The following is a 26,849-nucleotide window of genomic DNA, read 5'->3' as shown; positions in this document are numbered from 1 at the left end:
AAAGCATCAATTCACATTTTGTTATTTTTTCTGTACATCCTCACTCGAAGGCTTTTAAGAATGTATGCTGCATAGAGCCACAAAGTAAGGCATGTATTTGAGTTGTGTTATTTACTGGGGGCAGCAGAGCAGCTAGGAACCTGACCGGGACTCTCTCTCTCTCCTAATCTAATGTCCTTTTCATGAAGAGGAACAATACTTTCACATGAAAAAAAGAGCAGTCACTTAAAGACCAGCACTGTTGCATCACTCAAAATTGAGAAGCTTGGCATTTTCAAGTAAGGAAATCCCTAAGTTACAGGGAATTTATGGCCTGAGAGTTCTCCTGTGAAAGGGTGATTGTTTAGGACACAGAAATGAAGGTCAGGTATCTGGGATGTCCATCTTCTCCCCCAACAGAGTCGCTCTGAGCTTATAATGTGAGAGTGTACCTTATTCGAGAGTGTCCCTTATTCCAGAGAAACTGTTGCAGTGACTGCGGGCAACAGGGCATGCATGTTCTGGAGACAACCATGGGAGCACTGACTCACCCCCTTGACAAATGTGGCTAGGCCACCTACTATTTCCTGTACTCTGTGCAGGCACTTAAATACCTAAGAAATTACCCTTTTTTATTGCCAGATTAACCTTTGCCAACCTGCAAAGCAAAAACAGATCCAAGTATATTTTAGGGCCTCACCCTGGATCATTATTAGAGGAATGTGAGTAGGAGTGATTCTGAGAGTCCTGCTTGACCTCTGAGCTCCATAAAGACCCTCACTTTCATATATATATATATATGAAGACCTCTTGCAGATATGCTCTTAAATCAAATTGTAGAATTCCAGATCTATGTATTTATGTTCCTTACCTGTTTCTACCTTTTTCTGTCCAGTGCAGTTGAGCCCTGTATTGTGGGCTCTCTGGGGAGACAGCATAGCCTCTAGAGTTGGGGACAAACCACTTTTCTTACCAGGATGGGGGGGGTGTCAAACTTTGCTCTTTGCTGCCTGACACTGCCCACGCTGGAGGGCAGACAACTGTGCAGTGTTGTGGTCTGCAATCTGTCCCTAAAGTCCGGAGCGAGGAGGCTGCTGGGAAGGTGGAGTGGAGCGGCCATTTTGGGAGCCTTTAAAAGGGCATAATGCAGTTGGGCTCCCCACTCTTTGTGGCTGAAGCTGCTGTGCATGGCAATTACCCCACCAGCCTGCCTCCCAAGGGTTGGGTGGTGACCTCAGCAGCAGCAGCAGCCTGTAGCACCCCTGCATGAATTTCCCTTGTAAGGAAGTGAGTGAAGCAACAGAGACAAAGGAGGACACAAAGGTGCGATATCAGCTAAAATCAAGCTCAGCCTCACTCCATAAGAGCTCTGGGGCATGAACAGAAGCACAGAGTTCTCCTACTTTAAGCCCTCACTGGATTTCCCCTGTATTCCCCAACTTCCATTGTCCTAGCTAAGCTATTGAAGGTGACATCTAAAGCCAGCTAGTTAACTAGGTCTTGCAGGGACTCTGTCATGTATATGAGAGATATACATGCTATTAGGAAACTTCTCTTATCAATCTATCCAGTGCTTATTTAATTATTTGCCAGCCTAGAAGAACCCAAAGGGTATGAAATGATTTCCTTACATGTGACTAATAAACTGCTGTCCATCTCATCCATCCAGTGTTCGGTGCCCTGTGTCAGATCATCTCATACTATTTAGGGTGGGGATTTCTCCCTTACCCAGGGGGTGATCAGCTCAATCAAATAAAGCAATAGGACAATAGTCTTCTTTATTAAAGCCAAAATACCTTTTGGGACAAGATCTAGTTCATAAAAGAAGTGTTAGTGCATGACCTAGGGGTGCCCAAGGAGTCCCAAACTTGCAAGCTCTAAAGGGGTCATCCTTGCACACAAAGGCAAAGCAGACTCTTAGTGTGAAAAAACTTTAATGGAACTGTAACCTGTAATCCCCATAAAGAGGGAAGGTTCCAGGTTCCCTGTAACACCCAAGAGAGAAGAGAGGGAAAAGAAGATTTATTTTCCTAATACATCACCCCAAATCACCCTTTCCCTTGTGAGTAAATGCCCAGCTAAGTAGGGTCAGCCTGAAAGCTTGCCACAAGTCTAAGGCACCTTTTGGCCAGGTGCCAGAGGAAAGGGGCTCTGAATCGGGGCCCAAAACACTGGGACGAGAGAAGATACCACATCAAGTAACAGCTGCTGTTGTCAGCTCCCCACGCGTCTCTCACCCACATGACTCTCCAAAGAGTCTCTACATGTTTCTCCTTCACATGTCTCCTTCCCTGTCTCCTTCCCAGCAGCACCAGGATGCAAGGCAGGCCACAGATGCAAGAGGTCCACTTTTTAGCCTACATGCCTTCCGGGTCATAGAGCTTCACCTGGCCCCTATTGCCAGTCACTAGTCCAAGAGCCACGTGCTTACTGACAAATGGGAGTGGTGGAGCAAGCTGTAGGACACAGGATGCTGCCGAAGAGCAAGATCCTGGCATTTTTATTGATAGAATAATTATACAGCATCTGTTGTGAGGTGAAGAAGGGGTGAAACTAGAAAATGTGCTCTGTCATCTATAGAATCAGGAGTGAGTCTCCCCTCCAGGCACTTCTCATCTGCTTGATGACTTGGTATTGTAATTGAGATCAAGCCCTACATACCCAGCATTGGTTTCAATCTCATCAACAAGGCTTTCTACTGATCAGCTAATGGGGTCCCTTGTCATATATCAGTCCTCAGCGCCCCAGGCATTCCCGATCATACCTCATGATGCATACCCTTCCCAGGGAGATCAAGCTTTAAGTTCTTGGTTGATTTGAAGGGTACCTTGTAAGGTTTGGCTCCTATGACTGATTGGGCAGTTCTGACCTTGTGTAGGAATACAGAATTGCAGGTAACAAAAAATGGCAGAATAGTCTGCTACGGATTAGCAGGCCCACAAGGACTGCATGGAAATGGGGGTGGGGAACATGGTACCTCCCCCTTTCATAGAGATGCCTCTGTATGGCACAGAAGTGCCACCTGTGAGTAGCTGGTCTGCCCACCATTCAGCCAAACACAGAGGACATCCTGTTTCATGTCTAACAGTCCTCTGCAGAGAGACTGGACCAGCCCACAGGAGTTTGTGAGAACCAGCATCCAAGGACACAAGTGCCTGCCCCCACCTCCTCACTTGGGCAACCCTGACTTTCCCACCTTGATGAGAATGACTCACTTTACTCACTGCATGGTGAAGTCGAGCAGAAAAGGGGGCATATTCTCATGTTTTCATGAGGGCTGCCCCTGTCACCACCCATCCCAATTTGAAATCTCTGATTATTATTTGAGACTCTGGAAGATGTCTGGATTACACTGACATTGGCACATTTACTTTAAACACTTGTAGTAAAGACTAACAGGAAGATAAGCAAGCTCTTGCCAGGTTTTCCTCAGTCCTGCTCGTCTCAGAGGTGATTTAGTCAGGAACTTGATGAGTGCCATTGAAAGCAACAAAACAGGCCTATTAGCACTTAATTGCATTAACAGTCTGTGTTTCCTAGCATAGCAAACAGTCTTGATTTAGGAAGGAGGCAAGTCTGGGGCAGCCTGGACAGTAGTTCTATTTCCATTTCTCAGAAGGGAGTTCCCTCAGGTCAGAGACTATTTTCTCCCTGGAAGAAGTGGTGGGGAATTCCAACTTAGGTGATTTTTAGGCAGATGGTGGAAGTGATATATTTAGAGGCTCCAGAAATATCATTCCTTTAATTACACTGTCAAGAACTTGATTACCAATGCCTGTGTTACTTGGGCCAGGGCTATTTTACATTTACATTTGAGATTCTTCTACTAAAGCTGGGCAATGTAGCTATAGAATGAAATGACTTGGTGGGCTATATTTACCTGGTATTTTGGATGATGAATAATTTGCTATTGTTGGGAATGAAAATTAATTATGGTCTGGTGAATTTTATTTTTTTTAAAGATTTATTTATTTATGCATACAAGAGCTGGGGTACAGGCCAGAGATGTTGGGGGGTGAGAGGATTCACCAGAGACAGAATAGGGAGCAGAACAGGCAGACTAACTGAAATACACTGCTGAGGGGAGCAGCAGGCAAGACAGGAGAGGTCTGCTGCGCCATGTGGGTTGCTCCCTGGCAGGCCGGGGATTGAACTTGTGCTGCAGAGGCTGCGGATTGCTTCATAGTGCAGTGCTTAACCCTTATGCCACAAGGGAGGCCCAGATCCATATTTTTTTTAAGATAGAAACATGACTAGACAAAGGTAGATGGATAGAAAGTAACAGATGTCTATGTGAAGGAAGTGAGATATAAAAGATATTATACATATTATGTATGTATCTATGTATATAGATACACACATACATATACATATTACATACCTACACATGTGTGTATATATGTATATATGGGCGAAAGACAGAGAGCACTCAATAGATAATGATAGATGGCTAAGATAAAGATGGACAGATAGATATAGGGACAGATGGATATAGAAGTGGTGGATGGCAGAACCTATTTAGAGCAGGCAGGTTTGGGGGTTCAGGGTTGCCCCTCTCCCTGCCCTGTAACAGAAGGAGAAAGAGAAAGGGACTGCCCTGCCTTGCACTCTGGAGCCAGTCAATAAAAATGACTGTGTAAAATGAAACCACACTAAGTAATCTGTTGGAAGAATCAGTGTTATTCCATGGACTTTCAAAAATTTATTAAAATTTTAGCAGCCTCCCTCACTGTCTATAAATACTAGTATGCAAGGTATCCCCTCCTGTGGGCTGAATTCTTATGGCCCCCGCCCAAATTCAGATGCTGCAGTCCTACTGAGATGGTATTTGGAGGTGGGGCCTTTGGGAGGTCATTAGGTCATGAGGGTGGAGCCCCAGCGTGGGATTAGTGTCCTTACAAGACCAAGAAAGCTCACCTTTCCTCTTTCTGCCCTCAGTGGATACAAGGAGAGGGGGCTGTGTGTGGATCAGGAAAAGGGTCTTCACCAGAACTTGAGCATGCCGATCTCAACCTTCCAGCCTCCAGAACTGTGAGAAATTGATTTCTTTTGTTTATAAGCCACTTTTTATAGCTGGCAAAGACATCCCTTATTTTCAAAACGGCAAAAAAAGAATTGGAGTTATTTTGACATGTCCCTTAGTTCTGAAACTGTGTTTTGGTACATGCTCCAGCTCTGACACTGAGTTCTGTGAGTGTACGGGGGAGGGGGGAGTGTGTCTCATTCATATGGACATATATACCCTGCGCCCCTTTGTTAGCTCAGTTTAGTGGGAAGCTCTGGGCTTTGGAGTTGGAAAGACAGACTCTGGCTCTGCCACCGATTAGGAGAATGATCTTGGAAAAGTTACTCCACCTCCCCAGGTTTGCCTCACAGGGCAGGGATTATTTAAAGCACACTGCCTGAGCAGACAGGTGCATAATAACTACTAATGACCAACTTTCTCTCCTCCAATAACACCCCAGGGAGGCACAGCTAGATAAACATTTTCATTTGAAAGAATCTGACCTGAAAATGAGGGAAGCCCAGAATTGAACTTGCATCTCAGAACTCCCAACTGGGTTTGACTTGGTTATGTTATTTAATCTAACAAGAAATAGTCTGCAGATTGACATAACATGGTAAAACAAAGGCAATGTCCCACAAACTAAGCACAAACTAAAATTTAACAATTCTCTCCTGCCCTTGCTTATTATTTTCTAAGTAGCAAGAGTCAGAACCCAGTTTATTTTTCTCACCTGAATTGAACCATTGAAAACAGCTGCATCAAATCTGTAAAAATGCCTGAAAAATGTGTTTGGGGCACGATGCATTTAATAGTTCCAGGTAGGAATTAGCATTTATGGGGACTCTTGATACCGACTGATGCTTGCAAGAAGTTAAAAGATCTGTTAAGGTTATGGGAAAGACATTACATTGTACACCTGGCCCGTCGACAAGTGAGGGTGCTCATGGAGAGAACAGTACAGGAATGGTCACTGTGCTGAGGTTCATAGGACCAGGAGTTCAGCAACCAGGAAAATGGTGAGAATCCTCTTGCTAGCTTGTAGAAGCCTATCACCTTCTTGCTCTATGCACACATGGTGGACAGGGACAGTACTCATCTCTCCATCCCCTGTCACCAACTCCATGACTCCATTTATACCTGATGACTTTATGAAGGGCCCCCCTTCATATATTATCACACTAGGGATCAGGACTTTATGAATTGGGGGCTAGGGTGGGGAGCACAGTCCATAGCAATTACCTCTATGTTCTCTTTGCTCTGATTTTTCATGTGAACATTTCCTACTTGCCACCAAATTGAATTCAAACCATGTGTCCACCTTCCAAGCTCTTCCATGATTGGGGAGCACCCAAGGTAGCAGATTTGCTTGTCCCCTCCCTGCAGAGCAGACTCTGGTCTGTCCTTCCTAGAAGCTGCACTAATCCACCACCATCACCTCTATTTTCACTCAGTCTCCTCTCTGGGTTGCACCAAATCTGCTCCATGGACTTAAGGACCAGCCATTTTGTGAGCACCATCCTTCTAGTCCCAGACCTTCTCACGGAAAAGAACAATGTCAATATAAAGTTTTCCTCTTGTGTCATGTAGAGGAGATTTTAGGATTTGCATGGAACAGGATTTAAAAAAGAAGTTGTTGTTGTTGTGGTTCTATCTTGTCTTAGTTCATGTAAATGCCAGTTCTGAAAACGGAAATTAAATATATGTACAAACCTTGTCCCAGAGCTACTGTTATTAATCCAGAAAATCAAAGATTAACAGTCTAGGAAAAGACAAAGGACATCAATTTAAGGTAAATTACAGTTGAATATATATAGGATCACACTTTATATCTTTACAAATACCAAGCGAATTCGCTGGTATTTGTGGTAATATAAGAAAGCCACAGTATTAAAGATTTGCCATTCATTGTAACATTTTGCTAAAAACCATTCATATGTCTCCACACTAGGATTCAGTATTAAATATTTATTCAAACAAAATTCCAGTTTGGGTTTGTTCCCCTGGACTTGATCTATGGTAATCTTTTGAGAAGTTTTGAAGATGAAGGCAATAAAAGACATTCTTGCTTCTGATAATTGTCCATGATAAGTCACTATTGCTCTTATGGCTACAAGGCATAATATAATTTAAAGAAACATCTGTCATGATTATCTGAAATTACATCCTAAGAGCAATAATCTAAAAGCAGAAAGTGTTTTTGATGTGCCTTTGTTACTGCTCCCTGGGAGTGTCTGATAAGGTGTCCACAGATAATTTGGGCTAAGCAGAGGCATAAGCAGACAATTTATAAGTGAGAAAATGGAACCTTTGGAAAAATTTCAATATCACAAAAAAAAATCACACAATACTATTTTTCAGCTATCCAAATGATTTCAAACAGAGTAAAAGAGATCAAAAGAGATAAGAGAAAAGCACCTTCAGGAGTGAGATCATTTCAGCTCCCTGGAAGGTGCAGGGATGGGTAGGCTGTATAGCAGGTCCTGCCCTCCAATCCAGGCTCTAGCATGGGCTGTGCCCCGAGGCAGACCTTAACAGACTGTATAGAGCAGCTCTGGCTTTCTCAGCCTCAGTCAAAGGCAGGCACAGCAGGACAGCAATGAGCACGTCTTGACAGTGTTCTGTTTCTCTGCCCAAGACTAGATTTACTACAGGCTGATCTTTTTCTGCGGCTACAAGTCTTGTTAGTTTTGATAATTGCTCCTTTTCTTACCTCTTCAGGTTAAGGGCTGGTACTGTGTGCTCACGGTTTTTAGCACTGGAAAGCTTCTCTCTCTTTGTGGTTTCCCTTATTTTGGCCACACCTTCCAAATTATCTCTGCATTAAATCCTTTCCCGTCATCCCTTTCTAGTTTGCCATCATCTCCTGCCAGGACCCTGAATGAAATATGTGGCGCATCTCCAAATCACTCAGGACTCTAACCAAATAAGGGCATTTTTATCACAATCACTTCCTTCCCTCTTCCTTCTACAGCAGATGTCTGTTGCTTTTGCTGCTCCAGATCTATTCTAATTTTTCTTTGCACAGCAGCCTAATTTTCAAGCAGAGGGCCACCTCTCCTCATCTTTCAATGCATATGGCTTGGATGAGGCTGTCTCAGTCCCAGCACAGGGCTGACCATATGATCTAAGTCATTCCAATTAGGTGTAATCTCAGGACTTCTGCTGGAACTTTGGGGGCACAGAGGCCTTATTCATGGCGACAAACAATTGTAAGAGGAAACAGAAGCCGGGGACTGCCAGGCTAAGGAAGAAGGCTTGCCTTAGGTATACTAATGAAGGGGTCAGGGTGCAAAGAGCTTGTCCTTGGACAAGGTAAGTATCAAAAATAGTACTTCTTTTATTTTTGCTTAAGCTCAGCTGAGTTTTCTGTCACTTGCAACTGAAAGATTTCTGACTGATAGACCTTTTCCTAAGAAAATACCTATTAGAGATCATAACTTATAAAATGATATCATTCAGATTTGCTGTGTTTATTGTCACCAAGAACCCTAGCACACAGGTCATAAGAGGCTACCTGTGGCTTGTATTTATGATGATTTTGGTGCTTCACCACCGGTATTTCTCCTTGAGTCCCTTGAAATCTGTGAGAAAAGGGACTCTACCAAGCCCAGGAACCCATTTTATGTTGAACTTTGTGGCCGAGACCCACACATTAACTGGTGCAAACAAAGAACAATGGTGGAAAACAGCCGAATGCTATGTTCAAGCATTATTTCCAAGTGCCCTTTGACTGGGCCTTCTCAGATGACATAGTTCACTGGCAGGAAAGCTGTTGTAGCTCTGATCATTATTCCCATTTACCGCCTATTAGAATGTAAGTCACTGGAAGGTCATCCTGTCCCAAAAGCCCAGTGTTCCTGAGTGCTCAAGGTCAAGTTCAAGGGGCAGCAATCAGGTGGAGGGACAATAGTAAAGTCTCAATCCTTTGAAATGAAGAGAATGGCTAACTCCCAGGAGCTCCCTGCAAAGGGAGTTTTACTATCTTCAAAATATCACATAACTTGGGGAAAGAAATCAGTGTTTTCCAAAGCAGCTCTCCTCCCAGAGGAGTGAACGTCAGTCTTGATTCACCTTTCTGCACCCCTCTTTATATGGACTAGCACTGTGCCTAGCACAAACTTAGTGCTTCTAAATGATGACATTCAGGACCCTCTGGCTTCAGAATAGACATAAAATATAACATACGAAGAGTCAGCACATAGTAGTTGCTCAAAAATCCCCTGCTGTTATTATTGCTATTATGTGTAAATGTGTCTGTTATAAAAGCAAGTCCATCAAAATCCACACAACTTCAACTACTTTAGCTCTTGAGGCATCAGTTCTGTTGCAAATCTGATTTATTTCCCCTCTCCTTCACATATAGACATGAGAATCAAACTATCCATCCCAACCACACCCATTCAGCCATCCAACAATTAGTGACCACCTGCATTTTGCCACATCTTGGACTCCATATAGGGGAATCAAACTTGAATAAGGCAAAGCACTTTCATGATCGAAAGGCAAGCTGGTTAGAGACAGACGAGAATGTATACAGACCACAGGACAGACACAGTCTATCGACTGAGGAAACTGACTTCAGTGACTGCAACAAGTGTCTGGGGAAACTGTAGGGGAGATGACTCCCCTGGGGAGATCTCCAGGGGAACATTTCCTTACCTTTTCTGCAAGCCATCCCAGATGCCTGATTTCTCGACTTCCAGCAAGACCTGTTTTCCCCAGCTGCTCTCTGACCTCAGTAATGACCCGTGTCAGCAGGTCACTGACGTTGGAATGGATGGCACTGAACCAGGCCTGGGCAGTGGCTGAGTCCTTGCTCCTTAGGATCACTGTGTGCTTAGCATCTGGAGAGTGGATTTCAAGATGCCTAGAGAAGCAAAGAGAGCAGGGTTAGAAGGTTTTGTGGGAGATAATGCTTTGTCAAGTCTTGGGTTACAAAGGTGAACTACATTCTTAACTCTTACTTTTAGATTTTGTCAGCTTCATGTGTTTATCCTAATCATCGCATCATTCATTCACCGCTTTCTACATCCACAAATATGAGTGCCCAGGAACAAGTAGAGATGCTGAGGGCACAGCTATGCAACCACCAAACTCCCTGAATTAAGTATATCTGGATTTCCTGTTATTCAGTTGACTGGCTTATCAGTACCCTATCAAAACTACTCAAATTTGAGCTGATACTAGTTTGCCTTACCACTCAGTTCATAGAGGATTTTAATATCATAGTCATATCCATGCTACTGCTGGCAGGAATTAGATTTAATATCCAAGGAGAGGCTTAATTTTACTTCTCAGTGTTAATTGTGAATCAAAGATGACCAAACTTTGCATTTTCTAGGAATCCTGGCATAGATACCTACCACTTAATCTTTGAATATGCAAAATAGGAGTTAATTGGCATAGACAGGGTACCAATGAGGAGAGAGATGCATGAAGAGTGTTATAAAGTCACACACCAAAGTTTGTGGCAGAGCTCCAAGTGGGTCATCTCAGATACAGAATGAAAGAGAGACACACTGTAATAGTGGCAAGAGGAAGACATTCTAGACAGATCACTTTTGTTCTTATTTTTATTTCTTGAAGTGCAAAATTTTTATTTTGTAATATTTATGGATTAACATAGTATTGCAAAAATAGTACAGAGAGGTCTGGTGTACATTTCACCCATTTTTTCCTAAAGGATGAACCTCCCCAAGATGTTCAGAACAGATCTCCCCAAAACTCATGACAGAGGTATCTCCATAAGAAGGGGATCAGTGCTAACACTGTCACTTTGGCATGTGGATTATTTCAAGCTGAGGCCAATTGGCTCATAAGAAACTTTTAAACACTCCCTTAACAACCTAGAAGATTAGAAATTGGAGATATAACCCAGATTTAGGATTTTTATTAAAAAAAAAAAAAACCTATTAGAGAGGCCTATCTATAAGGGAGGGCAAACATCTAATTACAGAGTGTCTGGTCATTATCATGTGAGTCTTCTCTCCTTTAAGCCCTGGACCCCTATCCCATTTTTTAATTCAGGACATATACCCTCATTTTGCCCCATTGGCTTTAGAATTCACATCTATGTAGATCTTTCATATCTGTAAACAATTTGTTCTTTTCTCTTGCTAGTCTGTCCAATGTTAATTTGATTGCTCAACTAACCATGTAGGGGAAATTTCCTCTCTGCCAGGACACCCCTGATGGGTGCTTTTTACGAAACTATAATACAATATCAAAACCAAGAAAGTGACACTGATATAAGTGTATAGTTCTATGTCCATTTGATCATGTGCAGATTTGCATAAGCATCACCATGATCAAGATCCAGAACAATCTGATCACCACAAAGCTCTTTCCAGTTTCCCCTGATAGTCACAGGGCTCCCTCGCCACCACCATCCCAAATCCCAGGCAACCATTAACCTGTTCTCCATGTGTATGCATTTTAGACAGATATTGTTTATTGCAGGGAGAAAATAAAACCATTATTTATTCATTAGTGTATATCATTTATTCATGTTTGTGGTAGAAAGATATAGGGACCCATGATCATCTACAGCTGCCTGAAATCCCGTATTAATCATCAACAAATATGCTCAATAATAATTTGAGTTCCAAATATAGCTCCTGCGTTTCAAAAATAACAATTTTGCAGATCACCTGGAAATCAAAAGTTCCAATGTAACCTGGCCTCATTTACGTTTGAAACTATCCTTTTGAGTAAACTTTTTAACTGTAAGCTTAAATTGTAGAAAAGGAATGATTTAGAAAGTGGAAAATCTCTAGGGTAGTTTTAACAATGATTAGCATTATTTTTGGGGAGAAAATTGCAAAACAAGGCTTCTTTCTAAGACTCCAAAAATTTTACATGTTGAAACAAGGGATTATTCTGGTGACGTTTGTCCTTACCCAGAGGGAAAAAAAAAATCTTCTGCTTCTTAGGCACTTTTAAAAGAATGGGACAGTAAATCTAGGGTAAGTTTTCCTTCCCTCCCAAAGTTATTACTTTTTATAAAGGTGTACAGTCCAATACAAACTAGAATTCCCAAAAAGCACTAATGAAGAGGGGACTGAAGTGATGGTGCATGGGTGCCTTGGTGAAGGAAACTATGGGGACTACACCTGAGGGGGTGGGGGGAAGCAAATATTGTTTTAAAAAAATAAAAATTAAAAAAAACAAAATGACAGCTTGGGAGAGAGCCATTTCAGGATCTCTCTCTCTCTCTCACACACACACACACACAGAGGCACACTAGCACAAGTGAGTAAATGATGCCATATAAAGAAAGAAGAAAAAACATTTTCTTTGTTGGGTTGCCAGCATACCCCCTAGAAGAAAGCTGATATATACACTGAGATACAGGCTAGTGATCTAAAGGCCCATTTCTCCCAAGTTTTGATAGCATTTATCATTATTAATAATTTTAAGTAAACTTTTAAAGTATAACATACAGACAGCAAAAGTGTACAAATTTTAGCACACAGTGCACATATAAGTTTGCAAAGGGAACACACTCCTATAACCACCACTCAGGTCAAGAAGTTAGTTGGCAGGAAGTCTCAATTCCTCCCACATAGGCCTGCAGAAGCTGCTTGAGAGTCCGTATGACTTGGTAGAGCAAGAAGGAACTATTACTCCCTTTCTGACCTACTCTCCCAAGTTCTATCTTCATTTCTGATTCATTCTTTTTGTTAGAAATGTGGGATTAAATCAAAGGGAGAAGAATTAGGATTCACTTCTTGAAAGGTGGAGGATCAAATAATTTCTTGACATATGTTAAAACCACCACAGGGAGGCTTTGGAAAGAGGCAAGTTCTGGAGGGAAAATTCGAGGACCATGAGTCAGTGGCCTATAAAGAACTCATCGACTTGGGTGAAGGGAGGGAGGGTAGTAATTCCTTTTATCTAAACTTTATTTCCAGATTATCAAATGAGACACATTGTGAACTCAAGATGGGGGTTGGGGGGGTGGGGCTAATGACAAACGGAGTGATGGGACAGAGTCCCGCATTGACAGCAACAGGAAAACAACAGAAAGTAACAATGGGTTAAAGAGCGTTGGCTAGTCTGGCTCAGAAAAGATGTCAATTATTTGCCCTATGAATAAATAAGTGAAGTGCTCAGTAATCTACACTGACTACCCCCTCAGGCCAGCAAAACCCAAAGGGGAAGAAAAAAAAGGAGTATAAGCTTCCTCCTTGAACAAGTTCTACTATCTAAATACCCAATAGTGCTGAAGCTTCAATAACTTCCTGACAAGTCCAAATGGTGATATCTATATATCTATTATCGATCCATCTCTTAGCACAAACCTCAGTATATGCACTTTGACCAAATTTATCATTTAATCTCATTTTACCAGTAAAATGTATGCAAACATATACACTGTTGAGAATAAAGAGATAAGAGAGTGAAAGGAAACTCCATTCCTGGGCTGACTGTACAGAGGTTCTATGAACAGGCCTACTTCTCACCAACTTAAGGAATATATTGTTCAGAAGGTAGCTGCTAAGCACATGGACTGTGGGTTCAGATTGGCCCTCAAGCTTATTGACTGTGAGGCACTAGGCAAGTCATTTAGTTTCCCTAAGTCACAGCTCCCTAATCTGCAAAATGGTTCTATATACTTTTATAGGGGAGTAAATCTGTCACCCCCAAATTTGTCTTATTGTCAAAAGGCTATTTCATGGAAGGGTTCTGAAGTCTGGGTGGAGGTTGCTTTTGATATAGATCTCTCTGTGAGGGCCTCTCTCTGGAAGATCTACTCTCCTTATCTCTTTTCAAGGGAGAAGGCACAACTTAATATGCACACCTTTTGTTTGCTGTGTTTTCCTCATAAACTCCCTAACTGACTTTCCCTCTGCCATCCACAACCTCTCCTGTTTTAGGTAAGTTAGTTAGGATGGTGTCAAAAACCAGTGGACAAGTTGTTCAGTCATGCTGGTCAGTCCCATGTATGCAGGAGGCAGACTTGTGATTATTAAACTTCTTTTTGGCTTTTTCTCTTATTAATCTACCTAGTGCTTGTTTATTTGCAAGCCTAGAAGAGCCCAGAGGACAATGGGGTGATATCCTTTGCACTCAACATTGGCCTCTCAAAATTACTGGAAATAATAAATGAGAAGACTGATGTAACAGATATCAGAGGGCAAAGCTGATCTTGATCAATGCTAGTTTACACTCTACGTTACAATGAATCTTCTTCCCAATCCTGAGTACAGCAAATTGGTAGTTGTCCAATAAGGCAAGGAGAGACCTCTAATTGGGCTCTTTTTAGCGGACTTGTAGGAAAATGCAAGTCCCAGGGAAAACTAAAAAAGTCACACGAGGACTATTTTTAACATCCTGGAATGAAAAAATAACTTTGGAGCAAGATGCATGAGTCTTTCGGGAGGTACTAGAAGATCTGCAGCACACCTGCTAGTGTGTTACCCCTTATCCCAACTGCAAATTTGTTCTACCTAAAACAAACTATTTGAGTCTCATGTTCAGGAACACAATTTGATATGAGTTAGGACCGTGACTAGAGCCGCAAGCATCTGTTGAAGTCCCTCTACTTTCTCAAATGTCTGAGCTAATCAGAGACTAGAGGGGTGAAAATAGGTGGGATTGATGGTGACATCTTTTTGACACATTTCCCCAAAGAATCATTTTGTTGGGTCAAATATCTCATATAACCCATTCTTTTAAAAAAGCAATTTCAACTCCAGTAATAACTTCGTTATTTGCAAACATATGGAAGGAAAACAAGCAGGAAGAGGGGAGGGAAGAAAAAGGAAATAAAAAAAAATCCAGGGTGGAAAAATAACTGAGCTCTGCGAACATGCCTCTGTGGCTGGGTGGTTGAAGTTATTAACACAAGGAGCCAAATGTGTGATACAATGGAAGTGGAAAAACACCAGGGAGACCAGTAAGAGCAGTAGCACATCACTGAATCAAAAATGACTCACATAAATGCCTGCAAGTGTGGAGAATATTCCTGGAGAAATATACAGGTGGGCTGAACTAGACAGGAAATTAAGCGGCAGGAGGAAGAGATGAGAAGGGAAAATTCACTCTGTAACTTTGAACCTGCTGACTTTTCTTCCATATGCACCCATTGGTATTCTAGGTATTCGAATGGAAGTGAAGGAAGAAGAGGAAGAACAGCAGGACTAAGCCAGTGGTTAAAGCAAGTCTAAGTTCTGCCATTTATTAACTATATTCTCTCGTGGACATCTGTGGTTCTGTCTGTCCAGTTCCATCCCTCCCTTTTCTGAAAATGGGCTTTACCCCCAGGTCCAGTCCAAGTGGTTTGAGGGCTTAATAGGGTTACAGGTATGATTCCATTTGGGTCAAGGAGATCCAGAATCAGGGTTTCTGCTGGAGTTACTGTTGAGGAGACTTCTTCCTCATTGAATATACTGAGGGGTCAGATATAATCATAGATGACTGATGGCCATCTTGCCACCGAGGGAGGAGAGTCTACCTGCAAATGAAGCCAACCCAGAGAAAAATGGAGCAAGAGACCTCGATTCGGTTGTATCTGACACACAGAATGTCCTTGAACTTTTCTTCATTTTCCCCTTTTTGCATAAGCCAGTTTGAGTTGGGTTGTTGCCAAATAAACGGAAAGTCCTGACTCATTCCCTGATCACAAATAGGTCACTTAATTTCTATGAGTCTCAAGTTTCTTTATCCCCATCAAATGGAAATGATGATGATGACAATGAAAGTGATGATGATGATGATTATAATGAAGGTGGTAATATTAAACTTTCGCAAGGTTATTAGAGTCAAATGAGATAATACTTGTGACAGTACTTTGTGACTTGTAAATGCTGATGTCAGGAGTTGTCATTTATGCTTTTGGCATCTTAAGAGTCTTCTTGTTCAGTAACTAAGGAACTATATTAGTGAGGTTCATGCTACTGTATTATTTGTACATATGGACACAGTAAATGCGTTAGCTCTCTCTCAGCTACACCGTTAGCATAGAGACAAGGCATGCATATTGAAACGAAAAACCCCAGTAAATCCCTTGGGTCACAACAAAGAATTAGACAGATGCACAAAGATAGGCTCTGACTACCTGTATGCATTCCAGAATACTTGCAAGGTTTTCACATGTGTTGAGTGCCATGGCGGCAGTAGAGAGCATGACCCGATTCCCCCCAAAACTCACTGTATCTATACAGTAGGTTGAATAGTACCCATGCCCCCAAATTTCTAACTCAAACCTCAGAATGCCACTGATTTGGAAATAGATTTTTTGTAGATATAATTAAGACAAGGATGGAGATGAGAGCCTTATTTCACAAATCTGCCCACGGGATTGAAGCCAATGAATCAAAAGAGACACATGAGACACTAACAGGCAGCATGAAGGCGGAGGCAGAGTTTGGAGTGTTGCATCCACAGGCCAGAAGGAATATCAAGGATCAGCCAACCAGAAAGCCCCAGAAGCCAGAAGAAAGGGATGGAATGTTCTCTCCCTGTTGGTTTCTGGAAGGAACCTACTCCACCAGACAACCTGATTTCATACTTCTGGTCTCCCAAAGTCACAGAGAATAATTTTCCATTACTTCAAGCTTCCCAGTTTATGTGGTTTGGCTATGCCAGTCCTAGCAAGCGAATATACCTATTAACCAGTGTCTTGTGCACAGCTGAGAACCCTGGTGAACAGGCATTCATTTCCACATACTTTGCAGTTAAAAAGTCTTCCAGGCATAAAAAATATATCTACCAACATGCAATTCTATAACCTAGAAAGAAAAAGGGGGGACTCTTCTGAATGAGGGGCATGCCTGAAACACCAGGAAGCATACTGGCCCTTGGGGGACCGAGCCTCACTAAATTGAGAGCACCTTCCACTTACTTCTTGCCATTAAAAAAAAATCTAGACAACTTCTTGCTAGCTGATGAGTCCTACATTTCTGGAACTGGGCAAGAGGAGGGAGGGGGGAGTAAAGGAGCAATAAAGTCAGGATGGCTGATTGGAGCTATTTTCAGCAGGCCAGTCTTTTATAACTCCTATTTTGTTTCCCGGTTGAACTGACCAGTGCTTGATGAATTGTGTTTATCTGTAGTTCAGCGATAAAGTTCTCTTTTAATTCCCTACTGAATAGAAATATTTAGGGCAATGCCACAGCTGTGTTTATTCTCACACTTCACCACAGTTATGTAAATACTGCCTATGGAACTATTTCTGATAAAGGCCCATATCCACCCCGAGGAATTAGACACTCACTTGAGATGTCTGCCAAGATGAGCGTTTCCATCCAACGTGGCACAGCTCATGAATGATATCACAGTTTCTCAGACATCATTTGGCAAACCTCACAATAAAAGAATAATTTTCTTCCCTCTCACTCTCTCAAAGGCTCCCACTGAACCAAATCCTATTTCCCGGCATCCTCTACTCCCCCAGTAAGGAAATGCGAGGCGAACTCATAAAACCTGCAACAGGTAACAAGGGTTTCAGAGGCCTTCCCCTCCAATGGGAGGCTGGAGAAAACAGGAGGGAGTCAGGGAGATGGTCCTGTGGCTGGTGGTGGTGCCTTCCAGTTCACAGACCTGCGAGCCCTATGGTTGATAAAAAATACTTCTCAGCAGTTGTTTTCTTCCAATAATGGAATTCTGAGGTTTTTCTATCATTTCCAATTTTTTTCCAACACCATCAGAAAAACAATAAAAAGTTCAAGAAAACGAATGTTTACACACTGTTTGCAATTATGTCATTAATAAACAGTTCACTAAGATGATATTCATATGTGAGAAAGAAAACACTAAAAAAAATTAGATTAAAAAAAATTCCTACATTGGTTGTGACTGAAAGACTTTAGAAGAAAGAGAAGAAAAAATAATCAGTGGCAGGATTCATGAGGCTGAGAACTTGTGCCATGGAAATAACTCCAACATCAACGAGTACACGGTTCTCATTTTATCCTCACCACCATCCTATGAGGCGGATATTCATGGGTTTACTTCACATTTGAGGAAATGGCACCTCAGAGGACCAGCCTGTCCATCTTCCAGCTAGGAAAAGGCAAAGCTGGAACTGGAATCCATGTTCATTGGACTCCAAAGCCTATGTATTCATCATCATCTTCCATTTAGAAGGCTGTTTATAAAATGGGATTTGGTGCTTAACAGACTAGGGAATAGTTCTTACTTTGGTTGCTGCTCAGTATCTTCTAAACACCCTCCCTGTGCATTTAGGATGTTTTCCAAATTATAAGTTGAGATTCCTGAGGTAAAAGCCAGAATCCAAGTTCCCAGCCTTCCTTACTGCTGAGGCATAGAGTGACTCACACAAGATGGCAACTCTGAAGGAGGCAATGAGAGGAAGCAGATGTGTATGGAATCCATGTTTTGGTAGGTATGATGCTGGAGGCATCCAGATCTTATTGGAAGCAGAGGCAGGGCATGGCCAGTCTTAAGCTGTCCATGATGCAGGCTGTGGGTTGGTTGTTAAGTAATGGCAACAATGATAGTTCTTCTAGAACAGCTTTCACATGTGGTTGGGAGTTGAGCTTCTTAAGATGAATCTCTGAACCCTTTGGAAAATATGTGAGTGCCCTAATATCGTTAGCCAGACTTGCTTCTGTTGTCTGAAAATACAATCCCCAGCTAAGCTCCCAGTTGCCATGAGGGGAGCTAATGAGAGCACCTAAAGAATGTGTCAGGTGTGAGCAGTTAATGGGGAAAAAAAAACAGAAAAGATGTTCTGCTGTTTTTCAAAATACATCCCATCTCAAAAACAGGTCATACATGATACAGTATCTTGCTAAGCTCTAAGGGAATCTGACGGTATCTCTCATATTGGCTAGGTTTCAGTTTTTAGTAACACTTAAATTTATAAAATATGTGAAGAATTTCAGCAAGGGAATGATATCACTATCAAAGTTTTAGAAGAGTCAACTAATGTCAAATAAAAGAAAACATTTCATTTTGCTTTTACATATTTCATTGATACCTCACAAAATCCTGTGGTTTGATCTTGCTCAACCGACTTATTTTTTAAAGTGACCCACATATACAAATTACTGTGTAGGTCAAATCTGTGTAGATTTGTCTTTAGGATCTTAGTACCATACACTGACAAACAAACAGTCCATTCCACATCCTTATTTAAAGCATAGCATTTGGGGTCTGAAGACCTATTTTTTGCTGCTTCTGCATTTAGATTATTTTGGGCTAGTTACCAGATTTAGCAAATAAAAATATAGGATGCCCAGTTAAATTTCAACTTCAAATGAAACAATGAATAATATTTAGTGAATGTATGTTCTGTGCAACATCTAGTGGCAGACGTGACATTAAAGTACATGAGTTAGAAAAATGTATGGAAAATAAAACGGATGGACTTCCAGATGGATAGGCTATGATGGTGGTAAGGATGACAGTGTTTCTGGTCATACAGTGAATGAATGACTGAGACAAAGACACATGCCATTTACTGAGACAAAAAATTGAAGTTGTTGGGCCTCCCCTGGTGGCGCAGTGGTTGAGCGCTGGGCTGCGAGGCTGCCCACAGCCTCTGCAGCACCGATTCATTCCCCGGCCGCCGGCGAGGATCCCACCAAAAAAAAAAAAAAAAAAAAATTGAAGCTATTGCAACAAATGAGTGCCTCTAGACAGTATTTCGCTTAGTGAAGTAAGTCTGTGGAATAAAAACAAAAATGCCCTATGATTTCATTCATGGCATACAAAACAAAACAAAAAATGAAGTAAATGAAACAAACTTTTAGACTATAAGGCCAAATTAGTGGTTACCAGAAGAGGAGAGGGATGGGCAAATTGCATAAGAGGGGTCAATTGCTTGGAGAAGGATAGAATATTTAATTTTCAGTGGTGATTGCACAGTGTATATACAAAGGCAATTTATAATGACCGTATGAAATATATATAACGTTATAATGCCATATTGTGTCAATAAAATAATTTAAAAAATTGAAACTAGCTCAGTTTGGTGAGAATCAGTATGAGTTTGGGTAAATATCTCTAGCCTCACTTAGGTTCTTACTACAACCTCACAATTGCAGTATATATAAATGCCAGCCACTGCCCAAGTATCTGCTTATTCTATGGTAGTTTCATTTTAACAGCATCAATATCCTCCCACAATTCCAGGTTGGATGATAAAACTTGGATTCCAAGTTTTATCAATTATTACCATGATGGTATCTTTCTTTCAGGAGTGCTAGCTAGGCTGTAAATCACCAATTGTTCTCTGTGCAGCTGGGCAATCACTTATCTAGGATGGGATATAAGGTTTACTTTATATAAGGTTTACTTTGTAGGACAACATTGATCAGATGATCTATGTTGCCTGAAATAATGTCTTGAAAAGGCACCTGAGGTCTCATTCTAAACTGAATCTGGAAGTGTCCTAACCACTTACTGATGTCTGCCACATGCAGGGGAGTGGGAGTTGGCAGCACTCACACTATTTGACATTTCTAGAAAGCATTTTTGGCATGTAGCTCTCCTGAAATAGTCCATGTCTGCTTCTCCTGATTGTCCTATCTTTGGAAGTTCTGGATCTCTTTGTCAACTGGCAATTTCTTTCAGGGTGTATCCTTTTATAGTTTATTACCCCTACTAGACTATAAATTCCTTGAGGGTATAATATATACCAGAATTGCCCAAATTGCACCTCCATTGCCTATCCACAAAGAAGGGGGTAATCCATGCATTAAGTGTATGGATAAATGTATTTACTACTAAAAGCTTGTAGTATTTCTGTGATGGCTCCCTTTCTAGTTACAGTTCTATAATTGCCTTCCTTTATATTTTTGTTTTGCCCCTACTGCAACATCACCCTTTTGGTCTTAAATAGTAGAACGTAATTCTACCGTATAAAGTACTTCAGTTCTAAGTGACATGTTTGGTCTGTCAATAAAAGTCAAACTTGGTTTAATGTGCCATGAGAAGGCTAGTTTCCATGGGTAATGTGCAACAGCAGTCAATTCACAAGAGCTAATTTTATGTTATAATGCTTATCAATGTGTCATGTGATTTTCTTGAGCTAAAATAATGTGTGATATTGTAACCTTTATCTAGATCAGATATAGAAGCAGGCAGCCTTGCAAATGTGCAAAGGAGGCTAAAAAGTTGACACAGAAATAAAGCATGTAGGAGAATTAATTCAAAGAGCTTTTTACTTGAGAGAGAAGAGCGCTGGAAGATGCCATTGAATTCACTGATATCAGTGTCGTGTAAAATAGTAAGATTTATCTGTCCGATTCATTCACAAAATTAAAGACCCCTTTTATTCATAAATTCATCATTTTTTTCAAGTGTCTAGAACATACAAGACAAGGCACTGGATGCAATGAGGAGGACTCAGCACAGATATGGATCCTGAAATCAAAAGAATACACTCTAAGCAAACTTGGACAAGTATGCATTTTTAAAACTTTTTAGACAACAGAGAAATTCCTAGCATGAGAGAATAATTTGTATCTGTTTTAAAAGAAGAGAATCTTTTATTCAATTCTCAATGAAACACTTAAGCAATAATTTACTACATGAAGTTGGCAGCTACTTACACATAATAATAGTACTTCACCAGTGCCAACATATCCTTAATCCACTCAGCTTTTTTTTTTTTTTTGATTTATTATTTATACAAGCACTGGGTACAGTCAGAAGCGCGGGAGGGTGAGAGAATTCACCACAGCCAGAGTGGGGAGCAGAGCAGGCAGAAGGACCCAAGTACACTGCTGAGGGGAGCAGCGGGCGGCAGGAGAGGTCTGTGCGCCATGTGGGATCCTCCTCCAGTGGCCGGGGAGCAGCTGGGGATCGAACTGGCGCCGCAGAGGCTGCAGTCAGCTTCGCAACCCAGCACTCAACCGCTGCGCCACCAGGCAGCCCCACTCAGCCTTTTTTTAAATAATTTTTTTCTGAGGTAACTTTAGTTCATAACATTCAGGTGTAGAGCACAACTCCACATCTGTACACACTCCATCATGACCACCAGCGAAAATCTAGTTTCCATCCATCACTACACAATGGACTCCCGTTTACATAGTTCCGATTCCCCTTTACCCTCTTGTCAGTATCTGTCTGTTCTCTGGGCCTAAAAGTTTGTTTTTGGTTGGTTGGGTTTGCTCCTTTGCTTTGTTTCTTTCTATTTCTACTCTTAACTTCTCAAGGAAGGGGTAGCAGAAAAGGGAGGAGATAAAGGCAGAAGTATTGTGTCTCCAGGGCCCTGTTTAAGTAAAGAGGTGAGCCAGCGGAAGGAAGCGCATTAGGTCATTAACACCCAGGAAACCTTCAACAAGGCTATTAGTAGCTACCATCCAGCAGAGAAGAGGACCCTGGAGAATGGCGAAGGGGAGATATAAATTGGAAGGAATAAGAAAGCCCAACTGCAGGAAAGGCCTGAAGCAGCCAGGCAATGTGGTTTGAGAACTGGGAAGGATCAGGAGCTGTTTTACTCCACAGGGGAGAACTGGATTCAGGGAAAAAGCAGAAACCAAAATTATCCTAGTTAAAGGTATGAACAAATGAATGATGAAGGCAGAGCCAGCCATGTTGAATGTTTAGAGGTCATTTAATTCAACTACTCATTTCAAAGGTGAAAAATCTAGCCTTTGGAGAGAAGTAGGTAAGTCAAGTTCATATGTAGGGGAAGTGATATCATTGGAGTCTAGAGTCCAGAGTTAACCAATGTTATCCACTTTCAGAAAGTGGGGGAAAAAGTAGAGAACTTGTGGCGTGCTGGAAGCAACATAACTTCCTTTACAATTTTCCAGCCAGAGGACTGGTCCTGAATTTGGGGCCAAAAGCTCCTGCTGTATTAAAAGGCTCACTCTAATACTTTGTAGATATTTCATTGTCAGGGTATTTATGGAAATGACAGCTTCATAATTATTTTCCCTGTGAAGCCTTTGCTCAAAGACACTTTCACCTCTTTTGTAGATAGCAATGATCATTTTCATTACCTGAAGGATTTAAACAAGCACAAACAAATAAATCAGCTAACCCACAAAATTGCTATTTTTTAAAAACCTATATCTAAACTATCTAGACAAGTTTTAAATTGCCATGCAATTCTGTTGCGAGAGAGAGCGAAAATCAAAATAATGCAAATGTTCATCCCAAGTTTCAAAAGGTCATGCTACATGAAATTCAATCTTCCTCATTCATATAATAAATGCCAAGGTGCCAAGCAATTTGGGAGGACAGTTGGTCTCTGTGAAGCAGCAAAGCTGTGGGGTTATGTGTTTAATTTTGTTTTGACTTCATTAGTTTTTGCTTGTTTAAAGAAAAAAATGTGTTAAAATAGAACAGCAAAATTATTAGCAATGAAAGAAATGAACTCAAAGCTCTCCACTTCTTGACATGGAGGTGCATGGTGGGGCTGGGGTGGAAACAGCAGGAAATGGGGAGAGGAGAAGGTTGTGACATAAGTGAGTGCTGCCAGGGAGACCTGAGTTCCTGGGCTGGCCAGATGCCTGCCTCTGTCATGCCATCTTGCGAGCATTTATTCCTTCCAGAGAGTGAGTCAACTGACCAAACTTTATATCCACTGTGCACCCTTGGGCAATCTGCATGCAGGCTGTTTATTGATTAGCCTGAGCTGCTTTTACCAGGACTTTAATTACCCCTTCCAAAAAAAGAAGCTGAAGGAAACCAGATTTAGAATGGGTCAAGTACAGTTAACTTTGATGATTGTGTTTGAATCATTCATTCAGAAGTTTTTATTGAATGCCTGATCTTTGCCAGGTGGTGTGCTAGGTGCCAGGGACATTGAGTCTGACATCACGGCCATGGCATTCCAAGAGCTTAATGTCCACAAGGGTGAAGTGGGAAGGGCATGGCCGTAAAAGAACCCAATGACTGCCCTCCAAGGCAGGGCAGCCAGAGGTAGGGGTGTCATTCATGGGACCTTTGTTCTTGGCCCACGTGCAGGCTAGGGGCTGAGCAGCCTTCACCAAATAACTCAATGTCTCTTAGTCTCAGTTTCCTCACCTCCAAATAAGAGTGGACTGAGTTAAACAACCGCAGTGCCTGGAACAGTGATGATACTTAAGTTTACTTCGGAAAGAAGAGGGTAAGTTGGCTAAACCAAAAAGAGGAGAGTTTCTAAAGAGAGGCAGCCTGAGCAAAAGTCAGAGGCAGGAAACCACACTGCACATTAAGGAAACTGTGTTAACTTTCTTTTTAAAAAAAATTATTTTTATACAAGAACTGGGGTACAGGCCAGATGCGAGGGAGGGTGAGAGGACTCACCAGAGACAGAGCGGGGAACAGAACAGGCAGACTGATGAAATACACTGCTGAGGGGAGCAGTGGGCGAGCCAGGAGAGGTCTGCTTGCCATGTGGGATTCTTGCCATCCGGCTAGGATCGAGCCCACACTGCAGAGGCTGTGTACAGCCTCACAGTGCAGCGCTCAATTAATTGCCTGTACCACCAGGCAATTCTTCTTTAATGACTGAGGACTTCTTTAATGACTGAGACAAAGCGTGGGGCAGAGGTAGGCAAGGAAGTGAAGGTGGAAATAGGAAAGACAGCCTGCAGAGGACGCACCAACAGAATTTAATTTCAGCAAGTAACACAATCGAGCTTGCATTTTAGTGATATCATGATGGGACAATGGGAGAGAGGTGAGAGAGGCTGCTAGATATCTCTGCAGCGACAGAGGTGGCGCGAGAGCAATGCCAAGGAGCGAACACTTTAGGTACCAAAGGGTAGACAACAGCAGAGTAAGAAGAGGGTCTGCTGTGACCATTTGATTTCTGAGTTAATACATATATGTTTGGGAGATTGTGTTCACCAAATATTAAATTCAAGCAGTACCCATGCTTGGATGCAAGAATCTGTTAATGGGGATAGGGAGATACAAAGTTGGATATAGTTCGGGTGAGGGGGATGGTAGTAAAATAATTATAATGCATGAAGACCAGCTCTAGCATCAAAGAAGCACAGGGTGCCTGAGGAAGGCATGATCATTTCTCAGTTGAACATGTGGGGATCCACTTAAAATCCCCAGAGCTCTCTCTGCATGTCTCCTCTGTTATCTGCTTTATGGCGACCAGCTGTCTTGGTCTTCCCACACTCTCAGCTCTGTCTTCCCAACTCAGGGAGTGTAGGGTAAATGAAGGCAGGTCAGACTTTGACACCCCTGGCCTCCGTGGCTATCAGCTGAGGCCTTGATTATGCTAATGCAGGAGGCGCTTGGGCTCAGGCGCGCATGCCTGATGGTGGGCACCTGGAGTGTGGTATTGGCATGCGTGATGGGCACACCCAAGCCTGGAGGCTGAAGATATAAGGGCATCACAGAGAGAATGGAGGCAGGAGAGAATGGCTTCAAGAGGGTGAGTGACAACTGCGGAGGGAGAGACCAGGAGAGAGGGCCAGAGAAAGCCCAGAGGAAAGAGTGTAGAGAGATTCACAGGGAGGCCAAGTTGCTGTCTCCCTGCTGGCTTGTTTCCCCTTTGTACTATTAAAAAAAAACCTGTGGGGATGATGCCAAGGGCTCCAAGCTCCTCTTTTAAGCTGCCTGAACTGACAATGAGCCTACTGGTCCTGGGATGGTTGCAGAGCATGGAGTCTGGCTCCACTGTGGTTTCTCCTCCCTGGGTCATGGCCTGAAAATTCTCCCAAGGCAGAAAGTCAAGGCAATCTTAGGGATCACCTTTTTTGTCCTCATCTCTCAGAAATCTCACCTGATGTCCAGGGCCTAAGTTCTGGGGAGAACGTACTTTTTTTGGTTGTTTCAGGTGGGACAGTAATTCTAGTTTCTGTTATTCCATCTTGATCAACATGGGATTCTTGTCCTTGCCTTTTAAAATCTCTAACATAGTCAGCCTAATGGTCTTGTTGACATCACCATGACATTTGCTATCATTGATGTATAAATTGACAACACACTGTTTTCACTTTAGGGTCTGTTCAGAGGCATTTATTGGGCAGCTACCATGTGCCAGGTACTGGCTTTCTAAAGATGAACCAATCCTAAAGGTTCTCTGCCTTCCTATTACTGGTTTACAGATATACCAAACAACTTTGGAAGAAACTGACTCTAGGACTTGGGTATTAGCCATGCTTTTAATATTCCCTCCATTTTTCTGGTGCCTCTGAGCAGCATCACTAATTCTGCGTCAAGAACAGCTAACGGAAATAAACTCAAGTCACATGATTGTACTAATTGTAAGCAGCCCTGGGAAAGGATTTAGGGGCAGGAGACTCTAAAGTGAAATATTTGAAGCTGGTGAGCTACTGACTTCTGTTCCATGCTGTCTCTCTGCTTCCCTAGTCATCGCAGTGTTGTCTCTGCTGCAGAGTAGAGGAAATAAGCCTCAGATGGAGCCCTCCCCTTGAACCTGAGGAGATGAAGCCAACTGTGGTGAGCAGACAAGATCAATACCATAGAGGGTCTGGATTACACAGACTCATGGTCAGAGTGCTCCCAATTTTGAGATGTGCATTTCATATAAGTCGTTTGAAGCGATATGTTGACCTTTCATGAATAGGAACAGCCTGTTGGATCTGAGCCAGGGTGGGTGTTATTCTAAATGAGAATTTAGTTATCCCATCTGCATGGAAGAAACTTATTCTGATCATTTGTTAAAGGTTGATTTCCAAGGCACTGAGTGAATTTAATTAATGTTATCAGCACCCTCTCCTCCTAAGTAAATTCCTCACACATGTGGATTCACTATGAAATTGAATTTCATCTCAAGAAAACAAAAAAAAAAAAAAGGCCAGTCAACTAAAGGATAAGAGATTAGTTTGGTGAAAGCTCAGTGATACAGTCAAAATGAAAATGCCTCTCAAACTAATGGGATGAATCATTAAAATGCAGATTCTGGTTCAACAGGTTTAGAAGGAACCCAAGGATTGAAATTACTTACAATCCCCCCAGGAAGATGATT

At 42.0% G+C, this 26,849-nt stretch overlaps 1 protein-coding gene across 1 annotated transcript in view; it reads right to left on the bottom strand.

Moving 5' to 3' along the window:
- Positions 1–26,849, bottom strand: part of SNTB1 (syntrophin beta 1) — a 208,622-nt gene that overhangs the window by 62,737 nt on the left and 119,036 nt on the right. Inside the window, exon 3 of the mRNA XM_037502188.2 lies at positions 9,647–9,854. Within this exon, the coding sequence (XP_037358085.1) occupies positions 9,647–9,854 (208 nt within the window). The remainder of the gene's footprint in view (positions 1–9,646; positions 9,855–26,849) is intronic.

The sequence above is a fragment of the Talpa occidentalis genome, unplaced genomic scaffold (genome assembly GCF_014898055.3).
Source record: "Talpa occidentalis isolate TD23 unplaced genomic scaffold, MPIMG_talOcc4v2.1, whole genome shotgun sequence".
Classification (NCBI taxonomy): domain Eukaryota; kingdom Metazoa; phylum Chordata; class Mammalia; order Eulipotyphla; family Talpidae; genus Talpa; species Talpa occidentalis.
This window is presented reverse-complemented; position numbering and strand designations above follow the sequence as displayed.